The sequence below is a fragment of the Chiloscyllium punctatum genome, chromosome 11, assembly GCF_047496795.1.
Source record: "Chiloscyllium punctatum isolate Juve2018m chromosome 11, sChiPun1.3, whole genome shotgun sequence".
Classification (NCBI taxonomy): domain Eukaryota; kingdom Metazoa; phylum Chordata; class Chondrichthyes; order Orectolobiformes; family Hemiscylliidae; genus Chiloscyllium; species Chiloscyllium punctatum.
The window spans coordinates 73,146,298-73,167,962 of record NC_092749.1 but is presented as its reverse complement, the minus strand read 5'-3'; the positions used below and the strand labels follow the sequence as shown (position 1 = coordinate 73,167,962).

The window sequence follows — 21,665 nt, the reverse complement described above, 5'->3', positions numbered from 1 at the left end:
AGAGTTGGGATAAAAGGTTCTTTTTCAGAATGGCAGCCGGTGACGAGCGGTGTCCCGCAGGGTTCGGTGCTGGGGCCACAGCTGTTCGCATTATATATTAATGATTTGGATGAGGGAACCGGGGGCATTCTAGCGAAGTTTGCCGATGATACGAAGTTAGGTGGACAGGCAGGTAGTACTGAGGAAGTGGGGAGGCTACAGAAGGATCTAGACAGGTTGGGAGAGTGGTCCAGGAAATGGCTGATGGAATTTAACGTGAGCAAGTGCGAGGTCTTGCACTTTGGCAAAAAGAATAAAAGCATGGACTACTTTCTAAATGGTGAGAAACTTAATAAAGCCAAAGCACAAAGGGATCTGGGAGTGCTAGTCGAGGATTCTCTAAAGGTAAACATGCAGGTTGAGTCTGTGATTAAGAAAGCGAATGCAATGTTGTCTCTTATCTCAAGAGGGTTGGAATATAAAAGCAGAGATGTACTACTAAGACTTTATAAAGCTCTGGTTAGGCCCCATTTGGAGTACTGTGTCCAGTTTTGGTCCCCACACCTCAGGAAGGACATACTGGCACTGGAACGTGTCCAGTGGAGATTCACACGGATGATCCCTGGAATGACAGGTCTAGCATATGAGGAACGGCTGAGGATACTGGGATTGTATTCGTTGGAGTTTAGAAGATTAAGGGGAGATCTAATAGAGACGTACAAAATAATACATGGCTTTGAAAAGGTGGATGCTAGAAAATTGTTTCTGTTAGGCGAGGAGACTAGGACCCGTGGAGACAGCCTTAGAATTAGAGGGGGTCATTTCAGAACGGAAATGCAGAGACATTTCTTCAGCCAGAGAGTGGTGGGCCTGTGGAATTCATTGCCACGGAGTGCAGTGGAAGCCGGGACGCTAAATGTCTTCAAGGCCGAGATTGATAGGTTCTTGTTGTCTAGAGGAATTAAGGGCTACGGGGAGAACGCTGGCAAGTGGAGCTGAAATGCGCATCAGCCATGATTGAATGGCGGAGTGGACTCGATGGGCCGAATGGCCTTACTTCCACTCCTATGTCTTATGGTCTTATGGTCTTATAATTTCTAATTCCCTTCCTTGTATCTAACACCATCCATAATTTCCTTGTTAGTTAGGCTCAGGCCACCTTTCTCATTTTATTTGATGGGATTGAATGACTATTGCAGTTCTGTAATTGTGCTCTTTAAATGTTTGACATTGTCTACCCCCATCATCCTTTTAACGAATGTTTTCCAATTTATCAAAGCCAGCTCTTGCCTCCTATCATCATAATTTCTGTTCTTTAGATTCTAAACCTTAGTCACAGAATCAATTGTGTCGCTCCCCATCTTCATGAAGAATTCTATCATATTGTGGCCACACATTTATATTTAAATGGTTTGTTTCTTCTATTTTAGCTTCCTTACTTTAGTGTAATAAATTTCTGTTTTATTGTTAAAATCAAATCTGCAGCATTACCTGTGTGTTTTAGTTTAAAAAAACCACTTTGTTAAGTAAGAAGATATGATCTATCAAGCCTGATTTTAGTCTGGCATTTGACTTGTTAAATTGGGGACAGTTGGAATCATAATAATGATATAAAGTTGCAACTAATATTTAAGTATTTTTTTCAAAACACAATGAATTCTAAATGCTCATTGTGCCTAATGCATAAGTTGAACTTTCGGCAAGGGCAAAATCAATTTATGAACCTAGTAATTCCTGCTAATTTTCAGAACAGCCTATTTCAGAACTTGACAATTACAAATTTAGCCACACTGCCCTAAATTGGGGGTAATTATTTTAATGTTGTCTCTGCTGACACATTGCAAAGGAAATATTCACATTGCAAATGTAATGATTCTGGCAAGTAATTTTTGTTCTTGTCAAAATGCTACACCTAAATGCAGCATGAACACATTGTCAAAGCATTTTCTAATGAAGGAAATCTCATTTAGCTTCACTTTGATGCGAGACTGATCTTTTCCAGTCAATTTGAACTTTAGATTTATAGGTGGTGTAAAATGTATTCTGCAAATTTAACAGACAAATTTGAACCAATCATGCAGTTGCAGAATATCAATACATCTTAGGGAATTACGTTCCATTATATAGTTTTCACCAAATTCTAGATTCAATATGTTGTGTCAGATTTTATTTGTTTATGCTAATAATGATGATTTTCTGTTAATTATCAATTGTTGGAACAAAGAACAGCACAGCCCAGTAACAGGTCTTATTAATATGTTAAGTATGCTAATATTTCTCTGCCCATCAGGGAGAATTGGCTAGCTGCGAGCAAATTGCTTTATCTTTGGAAATTAGGGAAGGATAAATGCTGACTACTGGATATTGTTTTAGTTGTGCAGTCATGACAAATTAAGGTTCCAGCAATATATTTTATTGTTTATTTATCGCACAAGTATATGGCAACTATCCAACATGAAGGACAAGGGTGCAAGCATTCAAAGCAACTTTCTTTACTTTTCCATGATGCAATAGATTCCTGTTCTTGAGCAACAGTCCTTATCATTTACAGTGAGTTGCAAAACATCTTATTAAATTAACAAAAGCCCGCACCATTTTATTTCTTACAGCCAAAAGCCCTTTGCATGTTTGTCTCTCACAATGACCTCTCCTCTCCTCAGCCTGTTTGGGTCCTTGAGGTAGTGCACTGACAGTGAACTTTATTGTTTATCACCTCTTTCCAGCTTTGCTGTCAATGCGCTGCTTGCAAATATTTTTAAACAGGAGCCTAGTTCTAGCCCAGTGATGTGGAAGTAGCTGTGGGTTTTCTGTGTAAGAAATCCTTGGCCTGCTGGTCATTTTCTGCATGTCAAGTTTAATAATGTAACATTTGGCGAATGTTTGTCAGCTCAATATTAGGTCACATCACCATGATTTTATGATTACATCATATATCATATTTGCTCAGCTAATGTGAAAGTACTTCATGAATACTTCTCTGTGCTCACACATTTGAGAAATGTGCACAACCCTATTTGGTCCCTGCATACCTACAGAGGCCCTACTCTGTACTTTACTGCCCCAAACTATCTGGCTAAAGCTGAGATGTTGATCAGCTAATCTATTCCCAGGTCCCTCAACCAAAGCTGCTCTGGACTGGTCACCAGAATTTTGCAAAATGGTCCCAAGAATTTTCCTTTCTCCCATCATGAATGTTATGTATTTATGTTCAATGCATCTGCATCAGACTTCTCCATATTTCAGTAAGTGCCCTCCAAAAATATGATTGATTTACTCCTTAAAATGAAATGAAAATGATAGGCTATTCTCATGTTATTAAAATATTAGACTACAATTCTCCAAGTCAAACTTAATTCCAGTCACAGAAATATTAGGTCAAATTGAATTAGGTATACTCACTAATTGATTTGTATACCAATAAAGGCAGGTTCCTTTCAGAACAAACCAATACTTTTTCCATTTGCTGCTAATTAATCCCTTGCTGGTTCTCTTATACAGCCATCCCTGGAAGTCTGCCTGGCCGAGGTCCTTGCAGGAAATCCTTCGTCTGCTCATTGTTGAGTTTCCTACGAACAACAAGTTCAATTGAGTACTTTAACCTCCATCTGCTTGGACTTTCAAACCAGTTTCATATTTTAATTCAGCACACAATGTATTGACATGTTACTTTTAAATACAAAATTAAAAAATCATTTAGATCTCTAAACCAGTATCATTTCAACAGCAGCTAGACAGCTCTATTCAACAACCCACTGATCCTCCCTATGATCTCACAAATTATGCTGAGAGAACAATGAAAATAAATTACCTCGAATCTTCTTTCTCGTTGGACGCAAAGCAACCTATGAAGATAAGAAAAATAGGCTGCAGTATTTGGCTTCATAGATCACAGATGTTGAGAGCATTTGATATGCATGCAGTCAGCTCAAATCTTTCACTAATATCTGACTGCGACTGACGCACAGCATAAAACAAATCAATTACCAGGATTTCAGTGAACATCCTGTTGCTTGTAACCGGGTCTTCACACTGTTACCATGTTACAAACAACTAAAATACACCAACCTGAGTAGGTTGCAGTTGTTAAAACATATTCCAAATTGTAACTGGTGACTTACAGTTGTGTTTCCATTTGCTGCTCCAGTGGCTGAGACTGAAGACTGGGTGGGCTAAAATGAATAAGAAAAACAAGTTTTAAAACAATTTAGAAACCCATACATTCAATCAAAAATTGCTATTTGAACTAAGTCAAGACTTGCAAACAGGAAGTGACACAAGTGAAGTGTGAATCTGTGGGTTTTGTGTGGTTGTTACACTTTAAAATTTACATTTTCTTATATGCCATCAAATTTCTTTTAACAATCTGCTGCTGTAATAGAAGTTCCAGATCATTATGTGTTAGGGCCTTCAACATATAAATGTTGTTGATTTGACAAGATGATTTTTGTTGATGCTCAATCCAATACCTTGTCTAATCTTGTTTCAATGGTTCTACTAAAGTTTCATTTAGAGTCATAGATAGAGTCATAGAGATGTACAGCATGGAAACAGATCCTTCGGTCCAACCCGTCTATGCTGACCAGATATCCCAACCCAATCTAGTCCCACCTGCCAGCGCCCGGCCCATATTCCTCCAAACCCTTCCTATTCATATACCCATCCAAATGGCTCTTAAATGTTGTAATTGTACCAGCCTCCACCACATCCTCTGGCAGCTCATTCCATACACGAACCACCCTCTGCGTGAAAAAGTTGCCCCTTTGGTCTCTTTTATATCTTTCCCCTCTCACCCTAAACCTATGCCCTCTAGTTCTGGACTCCATGACCCCAAGGAAAAGACTTTGTCTATTTACCCTATCCATGCCCCTCATAATTTTGTAAACCTCTGTAAGGTCACCCCTCAGCCTCCGACGCTCCAGGGAAAACAGCCCCAGCCTGTTCAGCCTCTCCCGGTAGCTCAGATCCTCCAACCCTGGCAACATCCTTGTAAATCTTTTCTGAACCCTTTCAACTTTCACAACCTCTTTCCAAGAGGAAGGAGACCAGAATTGCACGCAATATTCCAACAGTGGCCTAGCCAATGTCCTGTACAGCCGCAACATGACTTCCCAACTCCTGTACTCAGTACTCTGACCAATAAAGGAAAGCATACCAAATGCCGCTGCACTTTCAAGGAGCTATGAACCTGCACTCCAAGGTCTCTTTGTTCAGCAACACTCCCTAGGACCTAACCATTAAGTGCATGGTCTAAGTTACATAAGAATTTTCCTATGGATTCACTTTATCCTACTGTTTAGTAATCCTCCCCACTCCCTTCAAAGAATTAAAGGTTCTAGTCTTTTGAAGGAATTCTGATTATTTACCCATGGAATTAATATAATTTTGAGGATCCATTCACACCATCAGCTGATAACAATTTCCAGTCAGTGATGTGCCTTTGTAAGTCCATTCAAATAGGTTTTAGTTATAAGCAAAACAAAGTTTCAGCTAAAGAATAACCTCTATTAAAGTGACTAACTTAGATCTTTCAGTATGTAAAATATAAACGTGCATCTCGACAAATGGTTTCTCCCAATGTTTCATCTAGTTAAGCTGAGTTCTATAAAAAATGGACCCAACTTCAATAGTTGGTCCTTGTCAAATTCACTTTGCACAGCTGGAACGGTGCAAGACATAACGTCTCCAAATTAGAGAAACGAACAAAAACAGAAATTGTTGCAAAATAAACTCAACAGGCCTGGCAGCATCTATGGAGGGAAAGCAGAGTTAATATTTTGGGTCCAGTAAGTCCTCTTCAGAATTGCTTGTAGCTAGGAAAATGTTCGGGTATATATGTTAAAGATATGCTGGATGAGCGTGGAGGAGTAATTGACAGGTGGAAGTGGAGGTGGAGCTGAGAAAGAGAAAATCAATTGGACAAAGAAATGGGTAAAGGTTAGCCTGAGGGAATAAATAACAGCGAATGGGGACCATTAGTGGCTAGCAATGGTTTGCTTGTTGTAGTAGCTGTGTGATGGCAAGTGTCGAGAGTGTGGTGCTGGAAAAGCACAGCATCTAGGAAGCAGGAGAATCGATGTTTTGGGCAAAAGCCCTTCATCAGGAATGATGGCAAGGCCTAGTGTGTTAGGATTGGGGTAAAGCCATGGGAGAAGGTGCTCAAGCCTGAAAATTGTTGAGCTTGATAGTGAGTCCAGAGGGCTGCAGAATCCACAAGTGGAAACTGAGATGATGCTTTTCCAGTTTGTACTTGAAGTAACTTCACAGAGGCTGGTATCCCATCACCAAGTGACCCTTTATTTGCATGTGCATAATCCTTGACACTGGTCTAGAATCCTCAGAGCCAGCTCTCAGTGACCAGAATCTCTGACACTCTTGTTTATATTTGTTAGCCAGGACTCCCTGATTGGGGCTGTTAGCCTATGAGACCCATCTGGTTGACCTCATTACAATCCTACAGTGCTCAGTTTCGCTGGAACATGCAGCAAGCCTGAGAGACAGATGTTGGCAATCAGAAGCTCAAGGTCATTTTTACGGATAGAATATAGTTGTTCTGCAAAGTGATCACCCAGTCTGCACTTTGTCTCCCTAGTGTACAGGAGACCACACTGTGAGCAGTAAATGCAGTAGATCGAATGAAGTGCAGGTAAAGTGCTGCTTCACTTGGAAGGTGTGCCTGAGGCCTTGGATAGTGAGAAGGGAGGAAATAAATGGGCAGGTATTACATCTTCTGTGACTTCATGGGAAGGTGTCATGGGCCTATTGGGGGTTGTTAGGAATGGACAAGAAGAGGACCAAGTTGCTCTGGAGGGAGCAGTCCCCGCAGAAGGCTGACAGGAGAGGAGGTGAATGTGTCTGAAGGTGGCATCCTACCATCAGGGAACAAAAAATGGTAGCTAATAGTCTTTTGGAAGTCGATGCTGGTGGGATGGTAGTTGAGGACGAGGGGGACCCTATCACTGTTGTGGGAGGGAACAGAGGGAGTAAGGACTGAAATGTGGGAGATGGTTCAAACACGACTGAGGGACCTGTCAGCCATGATCATTGTGAATCTTCAGCTGGGGAAAATATGAACATTTGGAGTCCCCCCTTGTCCTATATTTTGAATTTTTCCTAGCTACTATTAACACTGAAGAAGGATCACCGCATCCAAAGCTTTAACTCTGCTTTCTCTCCATAGATGCTTCCAGACCTGCTGAGGTTTTCCAGCAATTTCTAAGTTTTTTTCTGATTTCCAACATCTGCAGTTCTTCAGTTTTTGTTTTGATTAGAGAAATGAACAGCCCAGTGTTTCTACTCCTGACTGCTATGGACCATTGCCTGTTCAAGGCATCCATGTAGACAGTGTAGATGTAAACATCAGGTCAGTTGTAATGACTTCAACAATTATAAAGCATACCAACTTTCACCATTTATTTAGGAACATATGAACAGAAGGACATCATTCAGCTTATTTTTGTCCCTCCTGGGTTTTGCTACTCATGACTCCAGACTCTCATAATATGGTTGACTTTTAATTACCTTCTGCAATGGCTTAACATGTGAACTATTAAACTTCAAACAAACATTCGAAGTATAACACTCAACAAACTATATGCCATTAACCAAAGCACCAGACATGACAAGTTGCTCTGGTTGCAAACACCTCCATTATTACCATTTGGGAACAAGTACCAGAATTGAAAGAATTGTCTCATAGACAACACAAGTAACAGCCTAATATAATCATACTCTCCAACTAATACCTATTGATGCTTGCATTAGTCAAGTTGGCACATCAGTGCTATGTAGGATGGGAGAATGTTACAGAGCTTTGCATCCAGACCCAAAATGTCTGATGAGATCAGGTCAAAAAATGTTCACGGAAATACCCTGCAGATTATTACCTACAGCTTTCCATTAGCGGTATGCCTTCACTTTGAATGCCATTTAGCAGAAACGCTGAGGGTATAAAAAGAACAAAATGCTCCATGGTTGGTGAAGTCAATGTCCTTTATCAAGAGTGGTTTCATATCCTCATTAATGAGTGAGCTGGCTGAAACCTAAAGGACATGTCCACCAGTCTAGGCTTGCGGGAAGAAATGGATACCTACATGGTCTCATCCTCAGCAATCTAGCTATCACAGATATTATTAACCATAACAGTATTGGTAGCAGTGATCACCATAGTGGAATTTCCACCAATCATGAATATTTCAATATTCCAGTGGTTTGTGCGTAAAGTGAACCCAAAATCCTTACCTACCTTAGACTATGCAAATGAAACTTGAACCGAACCATTGAAACAAGATCAGACGACAAATTAGATTGAACATCAACAACAATCATCTCACCAAATCAATGACATTTACATTGTTGGAGGCCCTATCTCATAATTATCCTGAACTTCTATTACAGTAGCAGAGACAGCCTCTACAGGAGGACCCTTAATTTAGATTCAGACTGATGGGATGAGAAGACCTGTCTGGAACATTTCAAGGGCTCTCATTAAAACTGAACAATGAAATTGTATAATAGAGAAAGAAGCATTTGCAACATCTTGGGCGTTTAAGAAATTTTCTGAATGCTTTTTAACTAAGATTGAAATTGACTACTAACTGTGGTAAATTTATTGAATTAAAAAAAACACAAAGTTGTAATCCAAACTTCAGAGAGTTTAATTGCAACTGATGTGGCGTAACACTATTAGAAGTCTGATGTTCGTACTCAAAGGTACTAACTGCCCAGAAAACAAAGTGAAAATTTTTTCCAGTAAGTCAAAACAATCACAGTCTTAATAGTCTTTAACTTCTGGTCACCAACTACATAGGAGAGTAAAACAGCATCATCATCAGTTGAGCCCATAAAAACAAGCTCGAGTGAAAACCGAAATTCAGTAGCTGATATGGAGAGATGATGGCCTTGTGGTATTATGGCTGGATTGTTAATTCAGAGACCCAGATAACATTCTGGGGACCCAGGTTTGAATCCCATCACAGCAACCAGTACAGAGTTTGCCCCCGATACCCACTGATTCCAGTTTTGCTAAGTGTCCTTGATGCCACACTCAGTCAAATGCAGCCTTGATGCCAAGGGCAGTCACTCTCACCTCACCTCTGGAATTCAGCTCTGTTGTTCATGGTTGAACCAAAGCTGTAATGAGGTCAGAAAGTGATTGGCTGAATCCAAACTGGGCGTCACTGAGCAGATTATTGTTAAGCATGTGCTACTTGAGAGCACTTTTAATGACACCTTCCATCATTTTACTGATGATTGAGAGTAGACTGATGGGTTTGTATTGGCTGGATTGGATTTGTCCCATACTTTAGGAACAGGACATATCTGGGCAATTTTCCACATTGTTAGATAGATGCCAGTGTTGTACTAGAAGAGCTTTGCTAGGGGAGCAGCAGGTTCTGGAGCACAATCCTTCAGTGCTATTGTTGGAATGTTGTCAGGGCCCATAGCCTTTGCAGTCTCCACTGTCTCCAATTGTTTCTTGATATTATGTGGAGTGTATCAAATTGGCTGAAGACTGGTATCTGTGATGCTGGGGACCCCTGGAGGAAACTGAGATGGATCATCCACTCATCACTTCTAGCTGAAGGTTGCTGCAAAAGCTTCAACCTTATCTTTTGCACTGATATACTGGCCGCTTCCATCATCGAAGATGGAGGTATTTGTGGAGCTTCCTCCATCAGTGAGTTGTTTACTTGTGACAGGACTGCAGAGCTTAGATTTGATCTGTTAGTTGTGGCATTGCTTAGCTCTGTCAATCATTTGCTGCTTATGCTGTTTGGCACGTAGGCTTGGTGGCTTCTTCAGATTGAGACCTCATTTTCAGGTTTACATGGTGATGCTCCTGGCATGCTCTCCTGCACTCTCCATTGAACCAGGATTGATCCCCTGGCTTGATGATAATGGTTGTGTGGATGATATGCCACGCCATGAGGTTACAGATTGTTCTGGAGTACAATTCTGCTGCTGTTGACAGCCCACGGCACCTTATGGATGTCCACTGTTGGGTTGCTAGATCTCTCTGTCCCATTTAGCATGGTAACAGTATCACACAACATGATGGAGGTTATTATCATTGTGAAGGTGGGACTTTATCTCCACAAGGACTGTCCGGTGGTCACTCTTGCTGATACTATCACAGACAGATGCTTCTGCAACTGGCAAATTAGTAAAGATGAGATTGTACATTTTTCTCTCTTGCTGGTCCCCTTGCCACCTGCCACAGATCCAGTCTAGCAGCTATGTCCTTTAGGACCCAATTAGCTCAATCAGTAGTACTGCTGCTGAGCCACTCTTAGTGGTGGTCATTGAATTCCCCTACTCAGAGTACATTTTGTGCTCTTGCCATCCTCACTGCTTCCTTTGAGTGTTGTTCGACACAGAGAAGTCCCAATTCATCGGCCAAGGGAGGATGGTGTGGTATTCAGCAGGATGTTTCCTTGCCTATGTTCAACTTGAAGCCATGAGACTTCATGCAATCTGAAGTCAATGACGAGGACTTCCAGGGCAAGTTCCTTCCCATCGTATACCACTATGGCGCCACCTCTGCAGGATCTTACCTGTCAGTGGGACAGGGCATATCCAGGCATGGCGATGGTGGTGTCTGGGACATTGTCAAGAAAGTATGACTCTGTGCACATGACTATGTTGTGAGACAGCTCTCCCAATTTTGGCACTAGCCCCAGATGTTAGCAAGGAGGACTTTGCAGAGTCGGCAGCTCTATTTTTGCCATTGTCCTTTCTGGTGTCTAGTTCGATGCCAGGTGATCCATTCGGTTTCATTTTTTTTGAGACTTTACAGCAATTGGTACAACTGAATGGCATGCTAGGCCTTCTGAGGGCAATTGAGAGTAAACCATATTGCTGTAGATCTGGAGTCTTAGGTCAGGCCAGATCAGGTAAGGATTTCCTTCCCAAAAGGACATTAGTGAACTACACAAGGAATCTGTGATATTGTCATCACTGACGATGGGTCACAACTTGTTGAATGTTTTCAATCCTTTGCAATCTAGTATAGATTTGTCCATGTTGAACGTTTACCCAGGTACCCTCAAGAAATTTGGGCGGCACGGTGGCACAGTGGTTAGCACTGCTGCCTCACAGTGCCAGAGACCCGGGTTCAATTCCCGCCTCAGGCGACTGACTGTGTAGAGTTTGCATGTTCTCCCCGTGTCTGCGTGGGTTTCCTCCGGGTGCTCCGGTTTCCTCCCACAGTCCAAAGGTGTGCAGGTCAGGTGAATTGGCCATGCTAAATTGCCCGTAGTGTTAGGTAAAGGGGTAAATGTAGGAGTATGGGTGGGTTGCGCTTCGGCGGGGCGGTGTGGACTTGTTGGGCCGAAGGGTCTGTTTCCACACTGTAAGTAATCTAATCTAATCAAATGGTCTAGCTGAGCAAGTAGCATTCACAATATCTTGAGAAAGAATGAAAACTTTTGATTAGCCCTACTCAAATCCCGCATTGTACAATCGTAGAATGGCTTTGCCTGATGCCAACTTTTGATGGGATGCAGGCTATGTATTCAACTTTTCTCAAAACTAGCACCAAACATCATGGTCTATGACCACAAATAAGCACAACAGAAAGAAGAATTCAATCAAATAGGCAAAGCCTACACCTTCAACAGAGTTCATGATCTTCCCACATTGGAAGGGGGAGAGAGGTTCTGACTCAGGGACTGACAATGCGAGGACTTGTGCATGTGAAGCTGCAATCATCAAAATCATATATTAATTCAATCAGGAGATAGGATCATCTGAAGAGAAGAGAGTTCCTTGACTTCACTAAAAAAAGCTATTAGTCAGATACATTACATAACCTGATCTTTAGGATGAAACAATAACTTCATGACCATTAATGATTGAGACAAGGGATGTGGACCCTTAGTGAACAATTATGTAATGTACAGGAATTCTGCAACCTCAAAATAAATCTGCATATGCATTCAGGGAGATTGGTCAAACCATTCCAAATATTACTCCATAAAGAAATATATTTTGAGGAGAGGCGTAGGAAGATGTATAAGTAACAATGGGGATAAAGATTTGGGGGCACGAAGAGAATGGGATCATGACATCAGATCAGGCACTGAAACATAATGGAAGAAGGCTTTGGGAGAACACTGCTCCACCAACAAATGCTTACAGTTAAGAAACATTAATAGTTTGCACCAACGTTATTAGGTTAGATTCCCTTCGGCCCAACAAATCCACACTGACCCTCCGAAGAGCAACCCACCCAGACCCATTTCGAGTAATGCACCTAACATTGGGCAATTTAGGATGGCCAATTCACCTGGCCTGCACATCTTTGAACTGTGAGGGGAAACCAGAGCACCTGGTGGAAATCCACACAGACACAGGGAGGATGTGCAATCTCCACACAGACAGTCATCCAAGGCTGGAATTGAACCTGGGACCCTGCTGCTGTGAGCCAGCAGTGCTAACCACTGAGCCACTGTGCCACCCCTAGTTACGTTCAGTCTTCATATGTCTTAAGCTCTTAGAATGTCCTAATGATATTCCTACAATTTTCAGCCCTACGTCCCTTAGCAACCTGGATTTCAAGCCATTCACAATAGGCAACTAATCATCTCCAGGAAGAGCCGTCTTTCTCGTAAATCCTACCTAACAATTTATATATGGAGAAAGTGAGGACTGCAGATGCTGGAGATCAGAGCTGAAAATGTGTTGCTGGAAAAGCGCAGCAGGTCAGGCAGCATCCAAGGAGCAGGAGAATCGACGTTTCGGGCATCAGCCCTTCTTCAGGAATGAGGAAAGTGTGTCTAGCAGGCTAAGACTGCTGGACACACTTTCCTCATTCTTGAAGAAGGGCTGATGCCCGAAACATCGATTCTCCTGTTCCTTGGATGCTACCTGACCTGCTGCGCTTTTCCAGCAACACATTTTCAGCTAACAATTTATATATCACCTGTTTCCTACACCACCACTGCTTTGTCCAATTTTTTCACTTTTTTAGTAGCTACTGTATTCATTAAATATTTTAGCCTTGTCTTGTATTCTTTGTTCCAGAAACTGACATTTCACCACAATTTGTAACTTGATGGCCCAGCAACCCAGTAAACTCCACTATAAGTTGGCATCAAACCAGAGGACTGATGCTGGTTCAGTGAGGAATATAGGAAAGCATAGCAGGATTAGCAATAGTCAAAACTGAAGATGTCCCTCCTCCTCCTCCTCGTTCTCCACACCACCCCCCTCCCCCCTCCCCCCTCCCCCCGCCCCGTGAAGGTAAATACGTCTTACATAATGAAAGCAGCATTCCCACAAACAGAGCTAAGTTATTCCATGATAATAATGGATCAGACCGTATCTCTGAAATTTTGTCATATCCAGTTGTGAATTGTGGTGAATAATAAGAACATAAGAAATAAGAGCAAGAGTAGGCCATCTGGCCCTTCAAGCCTGCTCCACCATTCAATAAGATAGACTCACCTTCACTTAGCCATCCGCTTACCATAACTGATAATTCCTTTACTGATCAAAATATATTTATCTTTGCTGTACAAATGGTCAATGAGGAGACTTCAATTGCTTCACTGGGCAGGAAATTTGACAGATTTACAACCCTTTGGGAGAAAAAGCTCCTCCTCAACTCAGTTCTGAATCTGCTTCCCCTTATTTTGAGCTACACCCCCTAGTTCTAGTTTCCACCAATGGAAATCACCTTCCTGCTTCTATCTCATGTATTCCCTTCATAATTTTGTATGTTTGTATAAGATCACCCCACATTCTTCTAAATTCCAATGACTATAGTCCCAGTCTACTCATTCTCTTCCTGGAAGCCAATCCTCTTCACTACAGCTCAATCTAGTGAACCTCCTCTGCACCACCTCCAATGCCAGTACATCCTTTCTCAAGTAAGGAGACAAAAACTGCACACAGCATTCCAGATGTGGCCTCAGCAGATCTCTACACAGCTGTAGCACAACCTCCCTGTTTTTAAACTCCATGCCTCTAGCAATGAAAAACACTATTCCATTTGCCTTCTTAATTACCTGTTGCAGTTGCAAACCCACTTTTTGTGATTCATGCACTGGTCCCTCTGCACAGCAGCACGCTGCAATTTTTCACCATTTTAGTAATAGAGCATTTTGCTGTTATTCCTACCAAAATGGATGACCTCACTTTTATCAACATTGTACTCCATCTGCCACACTCTTGCTCACTCACTTAATCTAACTACAATACAACCTTGGTTATCCGAACATCGAATATCTAAATTTCAGATTATCCTAACAAGATCTCAAGGTGCCGATGCTGTGGTAAACTGATTATCCAAACAAATCCTGTGTCATTCGGATAATTGAGGTTGCCCTGTACATTCCTCTGCACACTTTGCTTTACACTTGATCCCCACCTCCAAATCATCTATGTAGATTGTAAACAATTGCAGTCCCAACTCTGTTCCCTGACACACACCACTAGTCACTGTTAACCAACCAGAAAAACACCCATTTATCCCTATTCTTTGCTTTCTGATAACTCATAACCAATCTATGCTAATACATTACCCATAATGCTGTGTACTTTCACCTTATGCAGCAGCCTTTTGTGCGGCACCTTGTTGAATGCCTTTTGTAAATCCAAATTTGCCACAACCGCCAGTTCTCTGTTGCCCACCGCACTTTTAATGTCCTCAAATAATTCCAGTAAATTAGTTAAACATGACCTGACTTTTATGAACCCATGTTGCATCTGCCCAATTGGACAATTTCTATGCAAATATCTTGTCATTTCTTCCTTAATGATAGATTCAAGCATTTCTCCACTACAGAAATTAAGCTAAGTGACCTATAATTGCCACCTTATGGCTCCCTCCTTTTTAAAACTTTGGTGGCACATTTGCTGTTTTCCAATCTGCTGGAACCGGACCAGAGTCCAGCCAATTTTGATAAATTACCACGAGCATATTGGCTATTTCTCCCACCATTGCTTTTAGTTCACTGCAATGCATTCCATCAGGGCCACAAGGTTTGTCTAACATTAGCCCCATTAGCTTACCCAACACTACCTCTTCAGTGATAATGATTGTTTCTGGGTCCTCACCTGCCATAGCTTCCTTGTCATCAGTTACTGGCATGTTATTTGTGTCTTCCACAAAAAGACTGATACAAAAAACTTATTCAACGCCTCGGCCATTTCCTATTATTAAATCCCCCCTCTCATTCTCTAAAGGATCAATGTTTACATTAGCCACTCTTTTTCATTTTGTATTTGTGAACAGTTTGCTATCTACTTTTATATTCTGAGCCAGTTTATTCTCATAATCTAACTTATCTTTCTTTATACCTTTTTTGTGGCTTTCTGTTTGCCTTTAAAGATTTCCCAGTCCTCTAGTTTCCCACTAATCTTTGCCACTTTGTATGCATTAGTTTTCAATTTGATTTCCTCCTTTACTCCCTTAGTTATCGATGGCTGAGTATCCCTGTTACTTCAGTTCTTCCTTTTCGTTGGTGAGTACTGTGAGAACTCACTTTGAAAGTCCTGCACTGTTCCTCAATTGTCCCACCACATCGTATTTGTTCCCAGTCTACCTTAGCCAACTCCTCCCTAATCCCATTGTAGTCTCCTTTATTTAAGCACAAGACACTGGTATTAGACTTTATCTTCTCACACTGCATTTATATTTTAAATTCAACCATACGTGATCGCTTATTCTGAGAAGATCCCTATCTATGAGGTCATCAATTATTCTTGTCTCACTACACAAGACTAGATCTAGAATAGCTTGCACCCTCATGGGTTTCATTATATACTGTTTGAGGAACTATTGTGGATACATTTTATGAACTGCTCCTCAAGGCTGCTTTGACCAACTTGGTTTGATCAATCAATAGTTATGTTAAAATCCCCTTTGACAATTGCTGTACCATTTTTACATACATCAGTTATTTCTTTGTTTGTTGCCTGCCCCACTGTTACGTTATTATTGGTTGGCCTACAGACCACACCTGTCAGCGATTTTTTTTTTCTCCTTCCTATTTCTAATTTCCAACTACATCGATTCAATCTTTTTCTCCATAAAATCTATATCATCTCTCACTACCATCCTGATATCATCCTTAAATATGGGAGCTACACCACATCCCTTTCCTTCTTGTCTGTCCTTCCAAATAGTCTCATAACCCTTGGATATTTAACTCCCAAACATGACCACCTTGCAACCTTGTCTCTATAATGGCCACTAAATCATAACCATTTGTGATGATTTGTGCTGTCAACTCAATTAGCTTGTTTCAAATGCTACTGGCATTCAGGCAAATTGGCCCATATGCTAATTTTTGTACCTTCTTTTAGAATCTTCCAAAATAACCTTTGTTTTTAAGTACTTTCTCTTTTTCTGTCTCTATCTGGTTTCCACTCATCTTAGTGCTGCACTGCTCAGCTGCTTCTTACTTTCCATTTACTATCTTGATTCTCTTTTTCCTTAAGCCTTCACCCACTCTCGCCAGCTCAGAGCCTCCCCTTACATTCTCATCCCCCTGTCAAACTAGTTTAAAGTTCATTCAACAGTGCTAGCAAAACCATCTACATCAATATTGTATCAGGAACAAGATGAGGAGTGTGCATAACCAACCACTTCTTCATTGGCGGCAGAGGATATGATGGTAGTGCAAAACCAAAGCTGAAGCAATATTTTTCAAGTATTGTTGCTAAGTTGCTAATCCCTCACAGCTTTCTGAGATAAAAAGGGCAAACGAAAGCCTTTAGGCACTGTCAACATCCCAGCTACAGTGTAGCAAACATGACCTCCAGAATTAGCCATGCCTATAGCTTGACTGTTCCAATATAGCACAACTTTGGATTCTACCTAAAAAAGTGGACATTTTCCCAGCTTTGCCCACTACACATAAAGCATGATAAATCAATTCCAATTTAGTGCCACATCAGTCCAATCATCAACAAGGTGCCATGGACCGTACTACCAAATGGTATTCACTCATTTAGTAGCTGTTCAACAATTCTCAGAAGTCACCCAACACCAGGTTATAGTTAAACAGGTTTATTTGAAATCACAAGCTTTCCAAGCGCTGCTCCTTCAAGTGACAAAGGAGCAGTACTCCAAAAGCTTGTGACTTCAAATAAACCTGTTGGCCTATAACCTGCTGTCATGTGACTTCTGACTTTGTTCTCCACAGTCCAACATTGGCATCTCCACATCGTGACAACAATTCTCAGTTTGGGTTCCATTAAGGCCATTTAGCTTCAGACTGCAACGCCTCTTCATTTTCTATACTAAATGGAATGTAGGGCTAGTCTACACAGTCTGTGGTCATGAGTAAACCCCTTAAGCCCAGGTATCATTCGAATGAATATGTGTTACACTCTCTCCAAGGCTGATATCTTGAGTATCATTGTCCAGAACCACATGCAATGCTCCAGTGAGATTTAACCAGTGTCTTACTACAATCATAATTTTAATTCCTTTGCCTTCCAGCCACCTTAAGATATTCTTAAGATAATAACCTTGAAAATTATTTTTCACATTATCCATTAGGTTTTAAGATTTCTGCTTTGAACTGTTAAACCTATGGGCAGGGGCTTGCGCACGATGTGCTGCAGCCTAGTCTCTTGGACAGGGAGCAGATGTAACAGAAAACTCCAAACCCCAGAGGAAAGGCATTGAATCAATTCACCGAATAATCAGTTATCCAATCGAAATAGTGCCCACCTATCTCGTTAGGATAATCAAGGTTCCTCTGGATTGGGAATTCAGCAGTTAAAACTCCCTTTATAGTGGCTTCCTATAATGGTTGACTGTGTACCTGTCCTTTAGTAGGCTGAAACTGGAAATCACAGTTGGTGTCTCGCATCTCAGAATTGTAGGATTTGTCTAGAGCCATACATGTGTTTTACTCCCAGCCCTCAGGCAAAGCTAATTGTTTCCTTGGATAAGACTGTTTGAACGAAGAGACTTTGGAGTGCAGGTTCATAGCTCCTTGAAAGTGGAGTCACGGGTAGATAGGATAATGAAGAAGGTATTTAGTAAGATACCCTTTATTGGTCAGAGTAGTGAGTACAGGAGTTGGGAGGTCATGTTGTGACTGTACAGGACATTGGTTAGGCCACTGTTGGAATATTGCGTGCAATTCTGGTCTCCTTCCTATCGGAAAGATATTGAGAAACTTGAACGGGTTCAGAAAAAATCTACAAGGATGTTGCCAGGGTTGGAGGATTTGAGGTATAGGGAGAGGCTGAACAGGCTGGGGCTGTTTTCTCTGGAGCGTTGGAGGCTGAGTGACCTTATAGAGGTTTACAGAATTATGAGGGGCCTGGATAAGGTAAATAGGCAAAGTTTTTTCCCTGGGGTCAGGGAGTCCAGAACCAGAGGGCATAGGTTTAGGGTTAGAGGGGCAACTTTTTCATGCAGAGGGTGGTACGTGTATGGAATGAGCTGTCAGTGGTGGAGGCTGGTACAATTGCAACATTTAAGAGGCATTTGGATGGGTATATGAATAGGAAGCGTTTGGAGGGATATGGGCCGGGTGCTGGCAGGTGGGACTAGATTGGGTTGGGATATCTGGTTGGCATGGACGGGTTGGATTGAAGGGTCTGTTTCCATGCTGTACATCTCTATGACTCTATGACTCTATAACTATAGACCTTATTGACTGCCTCCTTTCGAATCAACATGCTTCCTTACCTGTTAAAAAAGAATATGTGAATACCAACAATGACAACAATTCAGAATCCTATTAGTTACTTCCTTACCAATTAACACAAGATTATGTGATTAATACAATAACAGGCTCATGTGAACAATTCAGTATTTGTAACAAGAAGTTAGCAATCTCTAGTCATTGTAAAGTTGAGAAATTTCTGTTTTAATAATGTAATAGCAATTAACCATGCGATATTAAGAAATTTATATCTGTCACACCCAAATGAGATATAAAGTTTACTGCTTGCATGTAATGCTCAGAGATTCATCGAGGGGTGCCACTACAAGATGGCTATGAGACTCCTTTGGTGTCACTCAGAATCTCTTGCCGGCTATCCAGAAATGAAGGTTTGTTTCTCTTTAAACTGAAATTTGTGTTGTCCAGAATTAAGAGTCCACAATTGCAGGTCAATTATCTCAGTCCCAGGGCATCTCTACAGGAATTCCCTAGGGTAGTGTCCTTTACACAATGTTGAGTATCATTTGCAAATCCCTAGATACTTAAGCAGTGCATGTACAATGTAGGAAATATTCAGGCTAGGGCTGATAAGTGGCAAGTAACAGTCATGACACACAATTGCAAGAAAATAACCATTTCCAACAAGAGAAGGTCTAGACATCGCACTTGACCTTCAACAGCACTGCCATCATTGAATCCTCCATCATCAATATCCTGGAGGTTACTACTGACCAGAAATTGTAATTCCAGCACCACTAATCCAAAAACTGTACCAGACCATTCAGATTTAATAACCTTGGATACAAAAGTCAGTTGGACTGGGAATTCTCTGACATGTAATTCACCTCCAGACTCTTGAAACTGTGCACCATCTATAAATCAGGACTGTGATGGAACACTCGCCACTTACCTGGTTTGATGCAACTCTAACAACAGTCAAATAACTCAACACCATGCAAGACAAAGCAGTCCACTTGATTGACATTCCAATGAGCAGTTTTAACTTTCACTCCTCCCACATTTATGCAATCTGGAAATACACTACAGCAACTCAACAAGGTTCCATTCACAGAACTTTCTGAACCAGTGATCTCTACCACTTCGGGCAAGGGGAGTTGATAAAAGGGACCACAATCATTGAAATTTCCCTTCAAGTTACATTTTATTCTGACGTGCAATTAAACTAATATTCCTTTGTTGTGGATGGATCAGAATGCTGGTCCACCCTTCCATACAGGACTCAGGACTCTGGTTGTACTGACACCACATAGGCTGCAGTGATTCAAGAAAGTGGCTCACCATCACCTTTTCAAAGCAATTAGGGTTGAGCAATAACTACTAGCCTAATCAGCAATGCTCAAATCCCTTAAATGAATAAAAAAAGATATTCCTAGCTAACCTTATAACTTTTGGTCCCTTTGTTAGTTAGAAATCCATTTATTGCCACCTTAAAATATTCAATGACCATGCTTCTATCACTCTTTGGGGATGAGAATTCTGCAGACTTATGCTCTGACACAAAACATTTTTCCTTATCTCTGTCTTAAATGGGAGACATCTACATCCCTTAACCCTAGTCTCTCCTATGGGGAGAAACATTCTTTCAGTGTTCATTCTATTAAGCCTCCTCAGAATCTTATATGTTTCACTAAGATCACTACTAATTCTGCTAACCTTGAAAAGATAAAACCTAACCATGTCCAAACTTTCCTCATACAATATCCCCCTCTTAGTTGAGTAAACTATCTCTGGACAGCCTCTAATGCAGTTGTGTCCTTTGTGAAATTAACACACCAAAACTCTCAATGTGGTCTTATCAATGTCCAGCACAACTTAGCAAAACATTCATTAATTAAGGAGATAAATCAGAGTTAACGTTTCAGGTCAAGAGACCGTTCTTCAGATTTCTGTTTTTGTTTCTGATTCACAGCATCCAGAGCTTTTTCAGTTTTTGATCCCATTAATTAAGTTCTACTCCCCTTAAAGTAGACAACATCCTATTTTCCTTCCTAATCATGTGTTGTATTTTCACATACCAGGATACTCAGATTCCATTATACCTCAGAGTTTTGTAATCTCTCTGCAGTTTTACAACATGCTGCATTTCTATTCTTTCTGCCAAAGTGACACATTCACATTTTCCCACATTAAATTTCAATCTGCCATTTTTTTGTCCACTCATGTAACTATTTATATTATTTTGCAAACTTTTTCTATCCATCTCACCTTTGTACCTATCTCTGTGACTTCAGAAAACTTAGCAACCCTACACTCAGCCACTCCATCTAGGTCATTTATATAAATTCTAAGCTGTTCATTCCACCTGGTCGACCTGAAAATGTGTAATTTATTCTATTGGTTTCCTGTTGGCTAACCAATTGTTTACCCAAGCACAAAATGTTACGCACGACATCATGACCTCTTATCTTAGCAACTTTTGATGTGGCACGTTATCAAATGCCTTTGCAAATCTAAGAACATCACATACACAACTTCCCCTTTATCTATGTTGCTTGTTACTTTCTCAAAGAGCTCTAATAAGCTCATCAAGCATGATTTCCCATTCACTAAACCATGTCCATCATATCTGATTGCAATGACATTTTCAAAGAGCACCACGGCAACCACTAAGACCATAAGACTATAAAATACTGGAGCAGAATTAGGCCATTCAACCCATCGAATACTCCGCACCATTAGATCATGTCTGATATGTTTCTTAACCCTATTCTTCCGCCTTCTCCCCATAACCTTTGATTCCCTTACTAATCAAGAATCCATCTATCTTTATCAGACACTTAATGACTTTACCTCCACAACATTCTACCATCTTTCAGGCCTCTCAGTATTTTATAAATTACAAAGAGATCCCCCTCATCTTTTTAAACTCCATCAAGTACGGACCCAGACTTCTCAACTGCTCCTTAAATGACAAGCCCTTCATTCCTGGGATCATTCTTATGCAATTCCTTTGGACTCCCTCCAATGACAGCACATCCTTCCTTAGACATGGGGCCCAAAAGCTGCTCACAATATTCCAAATGCCTTAAA

The 21,665-nt window shown here is 41.0% G+C and overlaps 1 protein-coding gene across 4 annotated transcripts in view; it reads right to left on the bottom strand.

Moving 5' to 3' along the window:
* Positions 1–21,665, bottom strand: part of ipcef1 (interaction protein for cytohesin exchange factors 1) — a 157,120-nt gene that overhangs the window by 62,405 nt on the left and 73,050 nt on the right. For all 4 annotated transcript variants that reach the window (XM_072581044.1, XM_072581047.1, XM_072581046.1 and 1 more), the window contains exons 2-4: positions 4,098–4,148; positions 3,788–3,821; positions 3,379–3,545 (exon numbers count right to left, since the gene is read on the bottom strand). In XM_072581044.1, the coding sequence (XP_072437145.1) occupies positions 3,379–3,545; positions 3,788–3,821; positions 4,098–4,148 (252 nt within the window). The remainder of the gene's footprint in view (positions 1–3,378; positions 3,546–3,787; positions 3,822–4,097; positions 4,149–21,665) is intronic.